General features: G+C 40.2%; 1 protein-coding gene across 1 annotated transcript in view; it reads right to left on the bottom strand.

Moving 5' to 3' along the window:
- The window catches only part of LOC309552099 (teneurin-2-like), a 1,659,581-nt gene that overhangs the window by 59,292 nt on the left and 1,584,969 nt on the right, over positions 1–15,320 (bottom strand). Inside the window, exon 25 of the mRNA XM_082252878.1 lies at positions 11,885–12,060. Within this exon, the coding sequence (XP_082109004.1) occupies positions 11,885–12,060 (176 nt within the window). The remainder of the gene's footprint in view (positions 1–11,884; positions 12,061–15,320) is intronic.

The raw sequence follows: 15,320 nt of genomic DNA, 5'->3' as shown, positions 1-15,320 counted from the left end.
CATTACAAAAAGTGCATAAGAGGGATAATGGGAATTTTTATAGATCTAAAATGTATCTAAACCCATAGAACACAAATGTAATGTATTGCAGTTTCCTTCAATGTAGTGACTGCATTCATTTTATTTATTTCATTTTTCTTTATTTTCATCTGGGTGAGTATATTCACCCATCCAGTTTATCTATGGAGGAGTAGCATAGCCACCCTTGGACAGCAGCACTGTCAACCTGTGTGAGATGGGCTAGTACTTGCAGATGTACTTTACATCGGTGACTAACAAAATAAAGACTTTGTAAGCAGTTACAGGAAAATGTTTCATCTTAGTAAAAAGGTTCTTACTATATAAATAAAGCTGATGAGTCTTAGATGGTTTGTCTCAGCCCTCTAACTACCAGTGGCGCCGATATGGGGGGGGGGGGGGGGCAGATCTCACCCGGGTGACCACCCAAGCTTTTTTTTGGCTGGCAAGCATCTCCAGCAATAGCCCCTTACCCGCTGCTCACTGCTGGCATTTTCACACAGAAGCCATGCTTCTGTGTGTACAGGTGACAGCGCCCCTTTCCTGGTACTGCGCACAGTCCTCCCTGCCCAGCAGCATCAATGAGAGAGGGAGGGGGCAGGGGATGTGCACGGCAGCTCTACTGTCCCGGGAGCAGCTCCTTCTTCCCCATGTTTGCAGACTTCATATCCTCTGTAAATTGTAGCTGCTCTTTGGCAGAAGTCCCTCTGTCCTCTTTTCTGACCTGTGAGGCATGCAGTACTTAACTTTGCACCTTGTATATAAAGCCAATGGCTCCTGATGCTCTCACTGAGTCCAGTGAGGAGGAAGAGAGAGAGAGCAGTGCTGCAGCTCTCTGGCAAAGTGCTGGATTGAAATTGGGCTCAGATAAGTATTTGGGGTGGGGAGGGGAGGGGATCGGTGGGTAGTTGATGGTGAGAATACATTAGGGTAAAAAAACTGTAGCCTTAACAACCACTTTAAAGGTTTTCTTAAAAACCAACTCCAGCCAAAACTTTATTCTTCTGGTTTTGACAAGTATTGGAAATATTACATACGTAGGGTATGTAAAGATTTATTACTTTTATTACACAACCCTACTGGGGAGAATTTATCCCTATGACAGGAGGATAAGAAATTAGGTTGTTACTTATACAAGAAGACATAAACAATAATAATAACCTGACACAGACTTTAGCCCTTCTGCATTTTACTGTAAAAAACTAAAAAAAAATTTCTTTTGCATTCTGTGCCTCAAATATAGAAAAAACTCCCATCACTTTATGTTGTGACAATAAAAATAAGTTTTATCTAGAGACGAGCTTTAAAATGTTTATTATGCTTTATGATTACTCACAAATACCAATTATTTATCAAGAGCTTTGTGTTGCAGGCTTGTGATAGATGCTCAAACAGTAATTTAAAAAAAAAAAATTGCTGTGCGAAGGCCTCAAGCATGCACACAGCTGTCATAATATATGCTGCCATGTACCTAATATGTTTATTTCCTAAGATAGTCAGCTTCCTCCAAGGGTTATAATTCAGGGTTTTACTGAAATACCTCATTCAGGGTGGGTCAGAGCAGTGGGTGTAACACTCAGGGCAGCGATGGTGAACCCCTGGCACGCAGAGCCCTCTCTGTAGGCACGCAAGGTATCAGTGTATAATGTCCCACAATTTTCCCCTACACAGGGGCGTGGTTATTTTGCCTTTGCATGGCTGGTGACCTGAGGATCGAAGAGTGTCTCAGCTGTGGGGCCGGATTGTCTCCACCCGACAAAGGGGGGGAGGCTGTGATTGGCTCACGTGGGACCCAATGGATGGCATCATTCTGCTGGATAGAGCCTCCCTTCTGGAGGGTTCTACCAGTGGACTGGTTGAGCCATGCGTGTGCCCCAGTGGGCTTGTAATGCATTGGACCAACCCGCAAGCTGTTGGGGTAGTGCCATGCGCTTCTGGCTCGGTTGGTCCCAGAGCCACCACTGCGCATGTGCAGTAATCCCCTGAGCCGTGCACTTGTGTGGGCATCCGGCACCATATTTAGGCTCAACAGGCAGGCTGTATCCACAGCGCTTTGCTTTGGAGGACACTATTGGGACATCAGTAGAAACCACTGCTGTTTTCCATCAGATAATTACCATTTCCATCTTGGATGTAGGGCCCCATGGTCCACATATATAGTATATTGACTGTGTGATTCAGGAAATGCAGCAACAGCCCTATTACTGTCAATGGCCCTGCCCACACCTGAGCATTCCGTCTTTAAAAAAGCACAAAAGGTTTTTTTTTTTGGCAGAATGGTATGCTTTTGGTCCCTAAGGACTCATTCAGAGGAGTGATCCGTCCCATCCTCTGTACAGAACCACTGGCAGGTTTAATTCAGTGTTGGCACTTTGAAATAAAAAAGTTAGTTTTATGTTGCAGTTTGGGCATTCAAGCTCAAAAAGGTTCACCAGCACTAACTAAGGGCAACATAAAGGTCAGAGATCGCTAACACTATAATTGTGCATTATTAAATGCAGCCATCTTTTGTCATATAAGCAACAGGGCAGTCATTTCCGAAAATTTACTCTAAGCATTGGAAAGGCAATGCTGTATGCTAGAACAAGCCTCGACAAAACCCGGGCGCCAGGTCGCATTTGCGACTAGAATTAGCGACCTGGCGCCTGGGGTGCCCTGCAGAAGGTGTCCTGTCATTTTTGCACGGACATCCGCGCATGGAGTGCACGGACTTCCGGGCCGTCCGAAAATTGAGGCCCCGGCTTTTCAGCCTACTTGAGATGAGAGGCTTCCAATGGGGAACTGGCACCCTCTTGTGGTGGACGGGAGTAATGACTGTTGTAATTACTGTTTCCACTGCCTGCCTGTTTCTCAATGCATTACCATCTCCCTGTCCAGTTAGTTACCTTTGACAGGGAGTGTGGTTATTTATTATTAATTTAATTTTATTTTTTAAATGTAAAAACTAAATAATATATATATTTTTTCCAATTATTATTAAAAAAAAATTATATATATATATATATATATATATATATATATATATATATAATCTTTTTTTTTTCCTCATCGCCATGCCACAGCCGAAGGCCCCTTTCACACGGGCTGTCTGATCAGGTCCGCCTGTCAGTTTTTCAGGCAGACCTGATCGGACCCTTCATTCTCCTCTATGGAGCAGTAATATGCCGCCATCTGATCCTGTCCGCCAAAAACAGACGGATTGTGGTTCTATTTTCTATCCATCCCGTGGATCGGATCAGATGGCATCGGATGGAAAGAGACAGACTGTCTGTTTTCATCCAATTGCGCTAGAGGAGAGTGGGGTTCTAGTCGTATTTATGTGTAAATGTAGTATCCGTTTTATTAAATAAAGCTTGGTTGTTAGTTTAAAAAAAAAAAAAAAACTGGCTCCTAACTTTTTTAGCTGGCTCCTAGATTTCAGGAAAATTTGTCAAGCCCTGTGCTAGAATCACTTGTTATCACACAGAGATTTTTGGACTTGTAAAGCCCTTGTAAGCATATACAGTAAAACTAGAGCTATGAATTCAAAGTAAGGAAGCAGGAAACTGTGATACCAAAACAGTGGATTTTTTTGTTCCCTTTATTACATAAGGTTAATTTTACTCAAATCAATTTTGTTTTCAATATTCATCTATTTAGTATAGCTGATAACGCTAAAGTATGACACAATGAAACCTGCAGCTCTATAAATAGTTATTGGCAACAGGCAGCAGTTTGACATTAATTTGAGGCTTTTCTGGAATGAATTAGAATTCATTAACAGGTGCATGTGATCTGCAGTTGACTTCCTTCTGACCAGCATTTTATCTGCTTCAAGTGGGTTTTGTTTTCGAATAGACTTGTATAGTAATTTGGAATTTGCCTGAAGCCAACAAAAGCCCTTCAACACATGCCCTTACTGTGTTGTCACCAGGAGAAAAATGAGGTAAATTTCTTTCAAAGGAAAACAACCAGCGGTAAGCAGCACCTTTATGTTAGCAGAGGGAAAAAGTATTAAATCTGTTGTCGGTTATTTGTTACTGAGAATGATTAATGCAGATTCTGCTCACTCCCTATAAGGTCTTCCCAAGGGTTAAGACTGCTGGTTTTGTTTGAATCCAGGTTTGGCAAATGGGCAAACTAATAAACTCCTAATTATCTTGTATCACGTTGATCATTAAGAACCTTTGTGAGATAAATTATGGCCAGTGGCTAATACTGAGTGGAGCTGTTGGGCGATACCTCAGTTTGGCTTTAGTGAACTCTCAACTCCTGATATTTAAGCTGCCTATTTGTACGTTCTATAGCCTGGTCGTAAGCTTAATGTTATTCTCTGATTAATTATTTTTTCTTTGCAATATTCTCAGAATCTCTTGATCTGGGTCGACCTTATCAGGAAAATAAAAACAATCGCCCCCGCCCAGATTCTTTTGAATGTCGCCTATCGCCAATTCTATGCCATTCTAAGTTCGTACGGTAGACACCTCACACTTTATGAGTGACACACCTTGATATGATGGTCTTCTTCTAGCCCTATTTATGATTGAATATTTTCTCTATCAGCTCCTTTCCTATCCAGCACTACGCCCATGTCCCGCACTCACCCGGAAGACTGTCAATTGGCATTGCCGTCCATTACATCAGTTTGATCGCTGGTGAGTATGGCCTACTGGTCCTTGATGGTGTCTGAGTGATGGGATCTATGGGTCAACCTCTGGGCTCACATATTTTGTTCTCTTGTTTGTCTGACACTCCTAATTGGTTTGACACTATTTTACTGATTCTGTGCTAGTGTATTTCGATATATGATTACATATTATCTGTATATTATCTTTGGGTTTGTATTTCTTTACAGATCTTATTTTCCTCTTGAGCCAAACTCCTGAAGAAGCAGAAAAACCATGGAACATGTAGAGTAAGATTGGAGATACCTCTCTGCTGGGGCCCCCCAATAGGGGAGACACCTACAGTGAATATCCAATCTATCAAAGAGGAAATATTTTGTCTTTTTAATCTAATTGACTGCCTTCTGGTTGATTATATTGACACATTTGTATTGTCATGTTTGATGCTTTATGGGTTTTTTTTTTTAATCCAATACGTTTTTAAAAAATTTTTATAACGTTTTTTGAGTTCATACTGTACCATGAAAGTCATTTAGCCCATTTGTTTTTTAGGTTTGGAGATATATTTAATAGGACGAAGGTACATGGTTAGCAATTTTATTGCTTTTGTAGCACACACTATATATGTAAACTGGTGTTTGGCCAAGTCAAACCTTCAGAGTCAGCAGGAAGTGAAATATTTAGTAGCGGTATTAAAACCACTGATAAAGGTGACAGCTTCCCCTTATACTGTTTATTAGAAAGCTGGAAAATTATATTTGGTCAATGACATTACTCAGGAGCCCCTGCCTGTTTATTTTAGAGGTGGGGTGGTATCATTCGGCATGAATAAATGACAAGAGTGGAACTTGCCAGTAGTTGGCTAGATTTATTTTTCTTTTAGCGGGTACTGAGTATAGTTCATCAGGATTGATTTGGATCTGCATTGTTGGACAATCTGAAAGACAATGGATTTTCATCATGGGACATTTAAAAAAAAATTTTAGGTCGAATTTCGGTCCGAATTTTTGGCTGAATTCGGACCTGAACTGGACCAGAAGAGGAGAGACGGTCACAGGCACCTAACATGCGAATTGAATGCGGGGAAAACCTCATCAAATTTGCATAAGTGTGAACCCAGGCTCAATTAAAGGACTTAAAGGTCAAGTTTGTTTATTTATTGTATACTTTTTTGGGAATTTGGGTATTTTGCACCTCTTATTCATTCAGATTGGGGTGGAATCGGGGGGATCCCTTTTTGTAAAAAGGGGCTTGCAGATTCCAATATGCCCCCTGCCTGCAGACCCCTATAACCAATGAGCCATGGTTGTGGGGAAGAGACCCTTATTCTCATCAACACAAGGAAATGGTGCTTCACCAGGGGGGTCAGGTACCCCAATATTGAGGGCATATGGTCTGCTGTGGTTCAGGAGGGGGGCGCACACTCAATCCTACCTTCATAGCCAGCCAGACTGCATGTCCCATGCATGGTTTCCAGGGCAGTGCTCAGCTCCCCCCATGTAATTTCCTTTTGACAGTCCTTTGCCTACCAGCCTAAAACATGTCCATGACTGTTTTTTTTAACATTTTGTTTTTATTCCCATTTGGCTCCAACCCCCTCCCCCCCCCCCCCCGAACCACATGTTGATGCATTTAGCTCATCCCTAGTTACCATTACAGAAAGTGATGGGAAACGACCCAGTTGGGGACAGACAGCAATAAAAACTTAGCAGGGATTCCATTATTGTCTATAAAATCCACCCACTGCTGTAAATCACAGGCAGAGAGTTGCCCTGATGAGGAACTAGTGTCTCAGTGCCCCTATCAGGCTCCACCCACTGCAGGATCACTTATTGCTAGGAGGCTGTTGGCTTTGAAGCTGACAGCGTCCTTAACAACCAGTGACAGGGACAAGGTATAGTTGCAGTAAATATGCCGCTCTGTTACACTGCTTACAGGGATAGGCAGTGTTCTCTGTACAGTAACTTACAGTTGGTCTTAATCCAGTTTTGTTGTATGCAAACTGAAGGTAATTATTTTTTATTTGGCGCATTAATAGCGCCACTTTGTAAAAGTTGCACTATTAACAACTGTCTGAGTCTGCCACACATGTCGTTAAAGTTACCAAACTGGTTGACAGGGAATTCTGAATCTGGTGCAGGTCATTTTAAAGGGTGATATAGCACCAGAGGAGTGTAAGTAGGAATTTATTGAATTTCCTTAATAGTGTTTCCATTTCTGTTAAAGGTATAGTCTAAACCAGGGGTCAGCAACCTGTAGATTGCAATCTATGAGTAGATCGTGGAAAGGTGACTGGTAGATCCCTAGCTGGGCTTGCTGACCTGCCATTCCAGAGCATCAGAGTGCAATGCAGATGGACTACTTGTAAAGTTGGAGCTGTAGTAGGGAGCAAGAGCTGCATAAGCTGATGCCTCCTCTGTAGTGCTACCTTCTGTCCTATGCGGGTAATACCAACTGCACTCCACCTCTTATCCAGGCTAGCTGTCTCCAGAAGGGTGCCAGCAACAGGAAAGAATAGATCTTTTGGTCAGTGTGAATCAATATACTGGGTATAATAGTATAGGGCTGCTTTCACACTGATGTGCTGCGGTATACCAACTGCAGGTACAGTGTACCTGTAGCTCTACTGCTGGTGTGCTGTGCCATATACTTTTATTTTATCCTACGGGTTTAGTGCACTTTCTGAAAGTGCACCAAAACTCCTGAATGCAGGAGTTTTGGTGCGCTTCAGAAAGTGCTCCACATCACAACAGGGGGCTTAATTCCTGCCATGACATGTGCATACCTTTGGCTGATGCCTCAGCAGTTAAAGGGGGTAGGTATTGGGAGTGGTAAAGCCACAACTCAGTCGCAGGGTTTTAACACCCCCCCAACTTTACATGTGAATGAGACCTAAGGGTGCTGCTGCACCCCGATGCTTTTCGTCACAGTACACATGACATTATCAAGAGATAAGAGTCCAGTGTCATCGCAACTGTATTTATAGGTACCAAAAGCCAATTGAAACTGCTCACGATGGCCATTACCAAGAACCATTACCAACAATATGGCTGTAACAAAATGGCCACCGCGAGCAGTTTTAATTGACTTTTGGTACCTTTAAATACAGTCGCGATGACAAAGGACTCTTACCTCTTGATTAAGGTAACATGTACAGTGACAAAAAGCGCTGGGGCGGAGCCTGTGACGTCATCATGTATGATCAGGAAGCAGACAGCCAGCCACTGGGGAACACAGGGCTAAGGATCTGCGAATGCTTTAGTGACCTGAAGAGGAGCTTATGCCCCAATTGTATTCAGCAAGCCACCCATGTTCACCAGGGATAGTGCACCAGCAAATGTGAGTGTAACTTTTTATTTTTGAATAAAAGACAAAGTTTTTATACAGATAAACACTATGTCAGTTTTATTCTTACTCTCATGACATACAGGGATGAGGGATACCATACAAGGGAACAGGAGCCCACGAACCAACAGAGAAGTTGCAGACTGCTGGATTGATACCCCTAAGGGGAAGGTGCATTTAGACTCCTGACAGGGTCTCCTCGGGAGGTGAGCACATAGTGTGAGCGATGGAGGGCACTTCTGATTTGCAAAGCAGCACACTATTATCACAAGATCTTTTACTATTGGTTACTATGGACACTTTGCTTGTTTAATTGTTTTGTAAGCATATTTTATTATTTTGATATACACAGTCACTTGAGACTCCTTCTGGGGGTCAACATTTATATTGTCACTTATTCTCTTATATGTGGGGATTTGAGTTCCATTAGGCAGCAATTGATTGGAGTAATTTTGTCATTATTATATACCCTGTGGGGGTCAGGATACTCGGTGAAGTAGTGCTTCACTTATATATTATTTACTTTGGTAGTATGACAATTGGAGGTTTAAATCAGGTGTGAGGAGGCAACACTGCCCGGTGATCTTTGACTTCTCCTATGCTGTTCAGGTAGATTGCCACCTCTATAAGGTTGCCTACTCCTAGTATAAGCTACTGTGCGTAACAACTATGTTAGTTGAAGCATACATTATAAACTTTTATACTTTTTACATTGCAGTATGTGATTATTTATAACAGAAAATGTAATAATTTTGCCACTACATAATAGTAAAGCACATGGACTGTTAGCTAATGTTTCCCCTCTGCATTAGGGAACATACAACAAGTGATAGGCGACGGCCTCAGAGCTGATTGCAGCCTGCATATATTTTTGGAAAGCATATTGCAACATGCCACTGGCACACACGGGCACACCTATAAAACTTGGCTTAATATATTACTAGTATGGTGGGTGCCAGAAAACACATGGCATCAGACAAGGGCTCATTTACACCTATCCATTTAGATACACATATAGTTTACATGCCTTTACAACATCTGTTCTTGCTTGCTGAGCTGCTTTGCACTTTCATTGTTTCCAAGGATACCTCTGTCAAACATTCATAACCTAGAAAATTTTGTATAGCTACTCCATTCAAAAGCACTTGAAAGAATGCTTATATGAATCTATTCATATTCCTGTGTATTGCTACTGCAGTCAAACTGCAGTTTGCAGTTTTTTTTTTTTTTATAACATAACGTGAGTCACAGAGCTCATTAGCAAACATATATAAACAGGCCCTTAGACAATAATGTGGCATGCATTACCTACAGTTTCTAATATGCCTTAAAATAGGATAGAAACTATAGAAACAGTACCTAAATTCACTCCTATACTTGCAGGATCAGGCCTTAATCTGTGGACACAGACTAGAACTCGGTGAGTTACCTTTGTTTTATCAGTTTTCAACATGTCTTCATCAGGCAGAAACACATAGGAATATAAACGTGCTTATAATATACAGTATAAAGGTATACTAATTAATGATGTCGTATAGGGACAGTGCAAAAAAAAATAAAAAATCTAAAAATCGAAGGTTATCATAGCTATTTACAAAAATATTTTATTCTGATATATTACATTAAAACAATCAATGTAATATACTGATTTTATATATATATATATATATATATATATATATATATTATTTTTTTTATTTTTTTTTTATTTCACATGCCCTTATTTATATTTTGCTCTTCAGTGACATGCGGAACAAGCTGACCAGAAAAACTGATAGTGACGTGAGCTAGGACTAACGATAATGAGAAGCTTTCAACAGTTACCTTTTATTCCAGTGGTTTAAGTCTTTCTTTAAAAAATGCTGCAATTGTTCAAGCAACTCTGACAGTGTTACAGTTTGTGTCAACCTATGTCACTGTCACTTTTGCTGAAAATCTTGGGCTTCTTATAGATGAGGAAAGAAATTACAATCACAAGGGAATTCTTTTGCTGAATACTAAAATGTAATGTACTAAGTACTAAACTCTTATAATCATCAGAATACAGTTTTTGTGATACATGTCTTTTAATCTGGCCACATTGATAGCTGGTAATACCCATGAAATCTGTTTTGCATAGTAAGTGATACCTTTTATTAAGTAAAACTAGTGTCCAAATGAAGACCGTAAATACAGTCTTATTTTTAAGTAATTTTATTTTTAACACAAAAACTTTCATTAGAAATCACATTTTTAGACAACAAGGCTAAATCATGTTTCACAAATTAAAATGTAATGTAATAAATACTAAAACCAACAATGTCCAGCATGAATCACATTCAGCAGCGCTTTAATATGTATATAACATATCCTGATCATATAGTCCTCATGTAAGAGAGTTAAACCGCCAAAACAGTCTCTATAAAACAAGCCAGTTATTCCTCAAATATTCGGTGTTCCCGGTGTTCTAAAATACTCAATCCGGTATAAGCCTTCACCACACCATCAGTGACCCCTTAAGAGTGGGCACTCACCAGAAATAACATGAAAAAGCGCATGTAAGCATTGGTTGCTTGGACCCTTGATACTTCGGACCACATCTGCTCTCACCAGAAGGACTCCGTTTACCGGTCTTTGTCAGGGATCAGCTCATAACCATAAAAAATGGAAAGATAGGAGGCACAATAGTGTGATACCGTTTCGAAAAAAACTTTATTTAGTACCCACACTTTCACATAGAAACCCCCACTTCCAATATGCTTACATCAAAGATAGAAATATTCAAGCCTGTAATTAGTAATCACGATGTGATGGCCTGCTCACCGTTCCTGCACAGGATCTGACCATGTGGCTTATGGATAAGCTCCGGAGTTCGACCAAGACCTAGTGACTACCAGGGAAACAGCGTGCCTGTGTCCTGACGTGTTTCGTCATGTGCGACTTCAACGGAGGTCCTCTGTTGAAGTCGCACACGACGAAACGCGTCAGGACACAGGCACGCTGTTTCCCTGGTAGTCACTAAGGTCTTGGTCGAACTCCGGAGCTTATCCATAAGCCACATGGTCAGATCCTGTGCAGGAACGGTGAGCAGGCCATCACATCGTGATTACTAATTACAGGCTTGAATATTTCTATCTTTGATGTAAGCATATTGGAAGTGTGGGTTTCTATGTGAAAGTGTGGGTACTAAATAAAGTTATTGTTTTATAGAGACTGTTTTGGCGGTTTAACTCTCTTACATGAGGACTATATGATCAGGATATGTTATATACATATTAAAGCGCTGCTGAATGTGATTCATGCTGGACATTGTTGGTTTTAGTATTTATTACATTACATTTTAGATTGTCTTCTTTTACAGTAGCTGCGATCAGCAAAATTATTTTATGTTATTTATACCGAGTTGTTTTATGGTTATGTGGTTTTTACTCTCAAGATTTTAAGCGTCGGGCGAGTGTTTGACAATTCCCCTGTGTGTTTCAACCACTTTTTATTACATGTTTCATAAATACTGGTTCTTAAGTCTGAATGCAATTAAATTATTTTAGGGGAGTTGATTTACTAAAACAGGAGAGACTGTTGTGAACTTAGCAATGTTCATGAAAGAAAATAGGAACATGTGTTCACTTTGAGAATTCAATCATGTTTGAGGGAAATTAAAACGGCAAAATGTTTGCTAGCACATATCCGATCCATTAAAATAAACCCTTCTTTGCCGTATTTGTTAATCTCAATAAACATTCATCATTTTTTAAAGTGAAAATTCCCTTTGTTTAGTGAACAATATTTATTTCAGATAATTGGAGTATTGTTTTCAGGAAAAAAGCATCTTACATGCATGGGAACAGATACACCAATAACAGATTCTGTAGCTGCAAGAGACAAACTAAGATAGAGATAAAATGAAGTGTGATGAGTATTTATAAAAGATTATTTACCTTGTACAACAGTAAATGATGCCTCAACTGAAGACAGGTTGGTTATAACAGTGACATCATCATCCCGGTTGGAATTTTCTATGTCAATTGTAATAGATTTTTCCATTTCTCTGTGGAGACTGGTAACAACGCCAGTTGGACGGGTTACGTTGGTCAAGCGGCCTTCATTATCGTAACTAAAATTTAATCAATTAAACAATATTAGTTAAACGAACAGCAGTATTGACACATTTTCAAAGCACTCTCACTAACTGATATGGATAGAATTAAAGTCGGAAAGGTCAGTATGAAACTGTAATGATACTCCTTATGACCTCTCAACCTGGAAGAAAACTAGCACAATTCCCTTTCTCACTCTGAAGGCAAAAGGTTATACAAACATTGCTCTGAAGGCTAAAGGCTATAGAAACATTATATTTATTAAAAGGTATTTAACAAACATCTATGTGTATGTGTTTTTTTCGGGATCACCACCAGAGAATATATTGTCCCTTAAAGGCTAAGTTCGCCTTTTCAGGAAGAACTCCCCTTTTAACAATAAAAAGAAGCCCTTTCTAATGTCTTTTCAGCCCAAGCCATCACAATGTTCTTATCTCTCACTTACCTAGTCCATGGCAGCTTTGAATCTTCACCTTTCTGTTCAAAATTTAAAAAAAAATGCTTTCTGAGCCTATCACTTCCTGTATCATCATGTGACCATCCAGGAAACATCATATTCTATCATGCACTGCCTTACTGCATTACAGAATAGGGTATGTTTTACAACTCTGGTCCTTACCTTCCTCATCCCTATACCACTTATTTGTTATTTCTACTCACTTTACCACTTCTTACTTTGTTAGCCATACACTGTACAGTACAATATGATTGTATAATTTCCTTTAGATCTACCGTCAGCTATGTAGTGAAAGGGCCTCTCTTATTCAACTTAAATAGATTGTTCAGGTGGGTCCTCCGATTCCATAGTTTTAGTAAATTTAAATGAAATTGTACAGAGATTGTACAATCAATTGCATAGTACACAGATTGTAAAGGATGGAGACACTCAGCAGTCATTGTTCTTGTGTAAACACACTAATTTCACTTTAAAGGCCTCATTCACATCTAGTGAGAGTGCAAGTTTTTAAGTATGTTTTGCCAGCAACGGGCATATGGCAGACCATTGATTTCAATGGGCTGCGCTACATGCAACAAATGTGACAAAGTAGCTCATTGGGCATTTTGTTGTGTTGCAGTTGCACATTTTTTACTGTGCAATTTTCTGAGTTTGTTGCACATTTTTTCATACTGAAAAATGTGCATTTGTTTCTGTGTTTGGGCTGCCATTAAAAATGGATGGCACTGAAAGCGTGACTAGTTCATTTTAGGTGTATAAGTGTGGCCGTTTACTATGACCCATGATAAGAGCTTAGGGGCCCTGCTCAGAGTGTCAAGTTCAAGTTAGATGCCAACCAGACCCAAAGTATACTGCAAAAATAAGAGGGGGGCGATACATATTAGAGTCTTGGTCTAGATGAATCGAGCTGAGGCTGCTTTTATCTTCTAGCCACTCAGGCCGGTTGAGGTGTGCAGTGACCGGGCTATCTCTTCCTATTTTGCCCGTACACTATGCAATCTTATTGCATCTCTCTAACATCTCTTTTAGATTTACCAAAACTATACTGTATATTAAGAAAACACACCTATTTAGCCAAACTTTACTGACTTCTAGGAACACACTTCTGTTTTCAATACTACAGCTCTGCTCCACATAGGCTGTTATGTGATCAGCTCCTGCACACAAATGTATGATCTATGCAAGAAGAAGGCACATTTTTCCCCTTCCTCTGGATCAACTGTGGGTATAGGATTGTGTATATGGGATTGTATGGTTGTTTCCTTTCTTGTTTTTTAATGGTTGAGCTTGGTGGACTTGTGTCTTTTTTCAACCTGACTAACTATGTATGTAAAGGTACAAAATGTTCAATTAGCAGAGGAAGTCGATGGCTGTGTATTCAGGGAGAATTATGCTTACTGATAATGACGGCATGTAACTTCAGAGGAGGGCAGTATCAATCTCTTGGAGGGCAAAGGCAAGTGCAGGGTGTGTGTTTATGAGGTAAGCTGCTGAAGTACTTACTTCCAGTAGTTTTCTATGCCCTAAGGGCAAATACCAGGAAATAATGGAGGAGTTTTCTATAGGAGACACTAGAAGCTAAGGTAGTACCTGTAACATAAGAAAAGCTTTTTCTTATGTGCAACAGAGGTACATTAATGGTATATTGGTAGAAAGGGAAGTTGAAATTTAGAAAACAAAGGTTGAATTAGTCTCTAAAGTATAGTGAAAAGGCGCTTTTCACAGCTCACAGCATAGCAGAAGTTAATTTACTGCTATCCTTCCATATAGTAGTCAAATACCTGATTGGCTTACTGGCTAACAGGGTGGGGTTAGGCGTGGTAATTTGTAACTGCATTCAAGAAGCAGATACTCCTCTTATAGGGCTACGGCACCATCAAGACAAGTTCCCATCCTTTCTCCCTCCTGTTTTCTATATTGTGCTATCTGCTATCTGACTCAGTGGTTTGTTCAGTCCCATCATGTTACTATGCTCAAGCTTCCCAACAGTAATAGATTGGGGTACAATTACATTGCAATGCAGCAGCTGGTGTGCGCTGTGGTGAAGAAGGCTGTGCTGATATGCTGATCCCAAACCTTTTTTTATTTAGAACAAACTTTATTGAAATGTCCCACTGTGATATGGAATAGCCACCCAAAATAGTCCTACCTGAACCCTTACAGCTATTATTCTCTACTTTGGGCATCCAGAAGCAAAATCTTCTGCCTATTTCCAGAATATTGGAAAACTGTCTCACAAAGTGGAACTTTACAAGTTTCGAGAAACTTGTAATTGATTTTCTGTAAGAGTATGGGATATTTATGCATGTGCTGTATACTTTGAAACTGCAGTATGCATAGGACATGGAAACAAGGCTAAGTGACTCAACTATGCATGAGAACATAGGAACTGGGGTGCAGAAAATTGCAGCATGTGCTCTGGACTGACATGTAGGCAATGCCACTAAGAACTATCTTCAGCATAAAAAAGAACAAGTCCTGGAAGTGATGGTTTGGCACCAAACTGAGCCCTGATCTCTACATCATTGAGTCTGCCTGGAATTACATCAAGAGACAGAATTATCTGAGGCCACCTGTATCCACAGAATATCTGTGGTTCACTTTCCAAGATATTTGGAACAACCTACCTAGCAAGTTCTTTCAAAAACTGTTTGCAAGTATACTTAGAAAAATTGAAGAATTGATGCTGTTTTGAAGGCAAAGGGTGGACCTTGCTTTGTGCACTGGTCCAAATCATTTGGTGGTGGTGGGGGGGGGGGGGGGAATTATGATGCGGGGTTGTTTTTCTGGGGTTGGGCTTGGCCCCTTAGTTCACGTGAA

Source organism: Pelophylax lessonae (assembly GCF_965119305.1).
Source record: "Pelophylax lessonae genome assembly, chromosome: 4".
Taxonomy (NCBI): Eukaryota; Metazoa; Chordata; class Amphibia; order Anura; family Ranidae; genus Pelophylax; species Pelophylax lessonae.
This window is presented reverse-complemented; position numbering and strand designations above follow the sequence as displayed.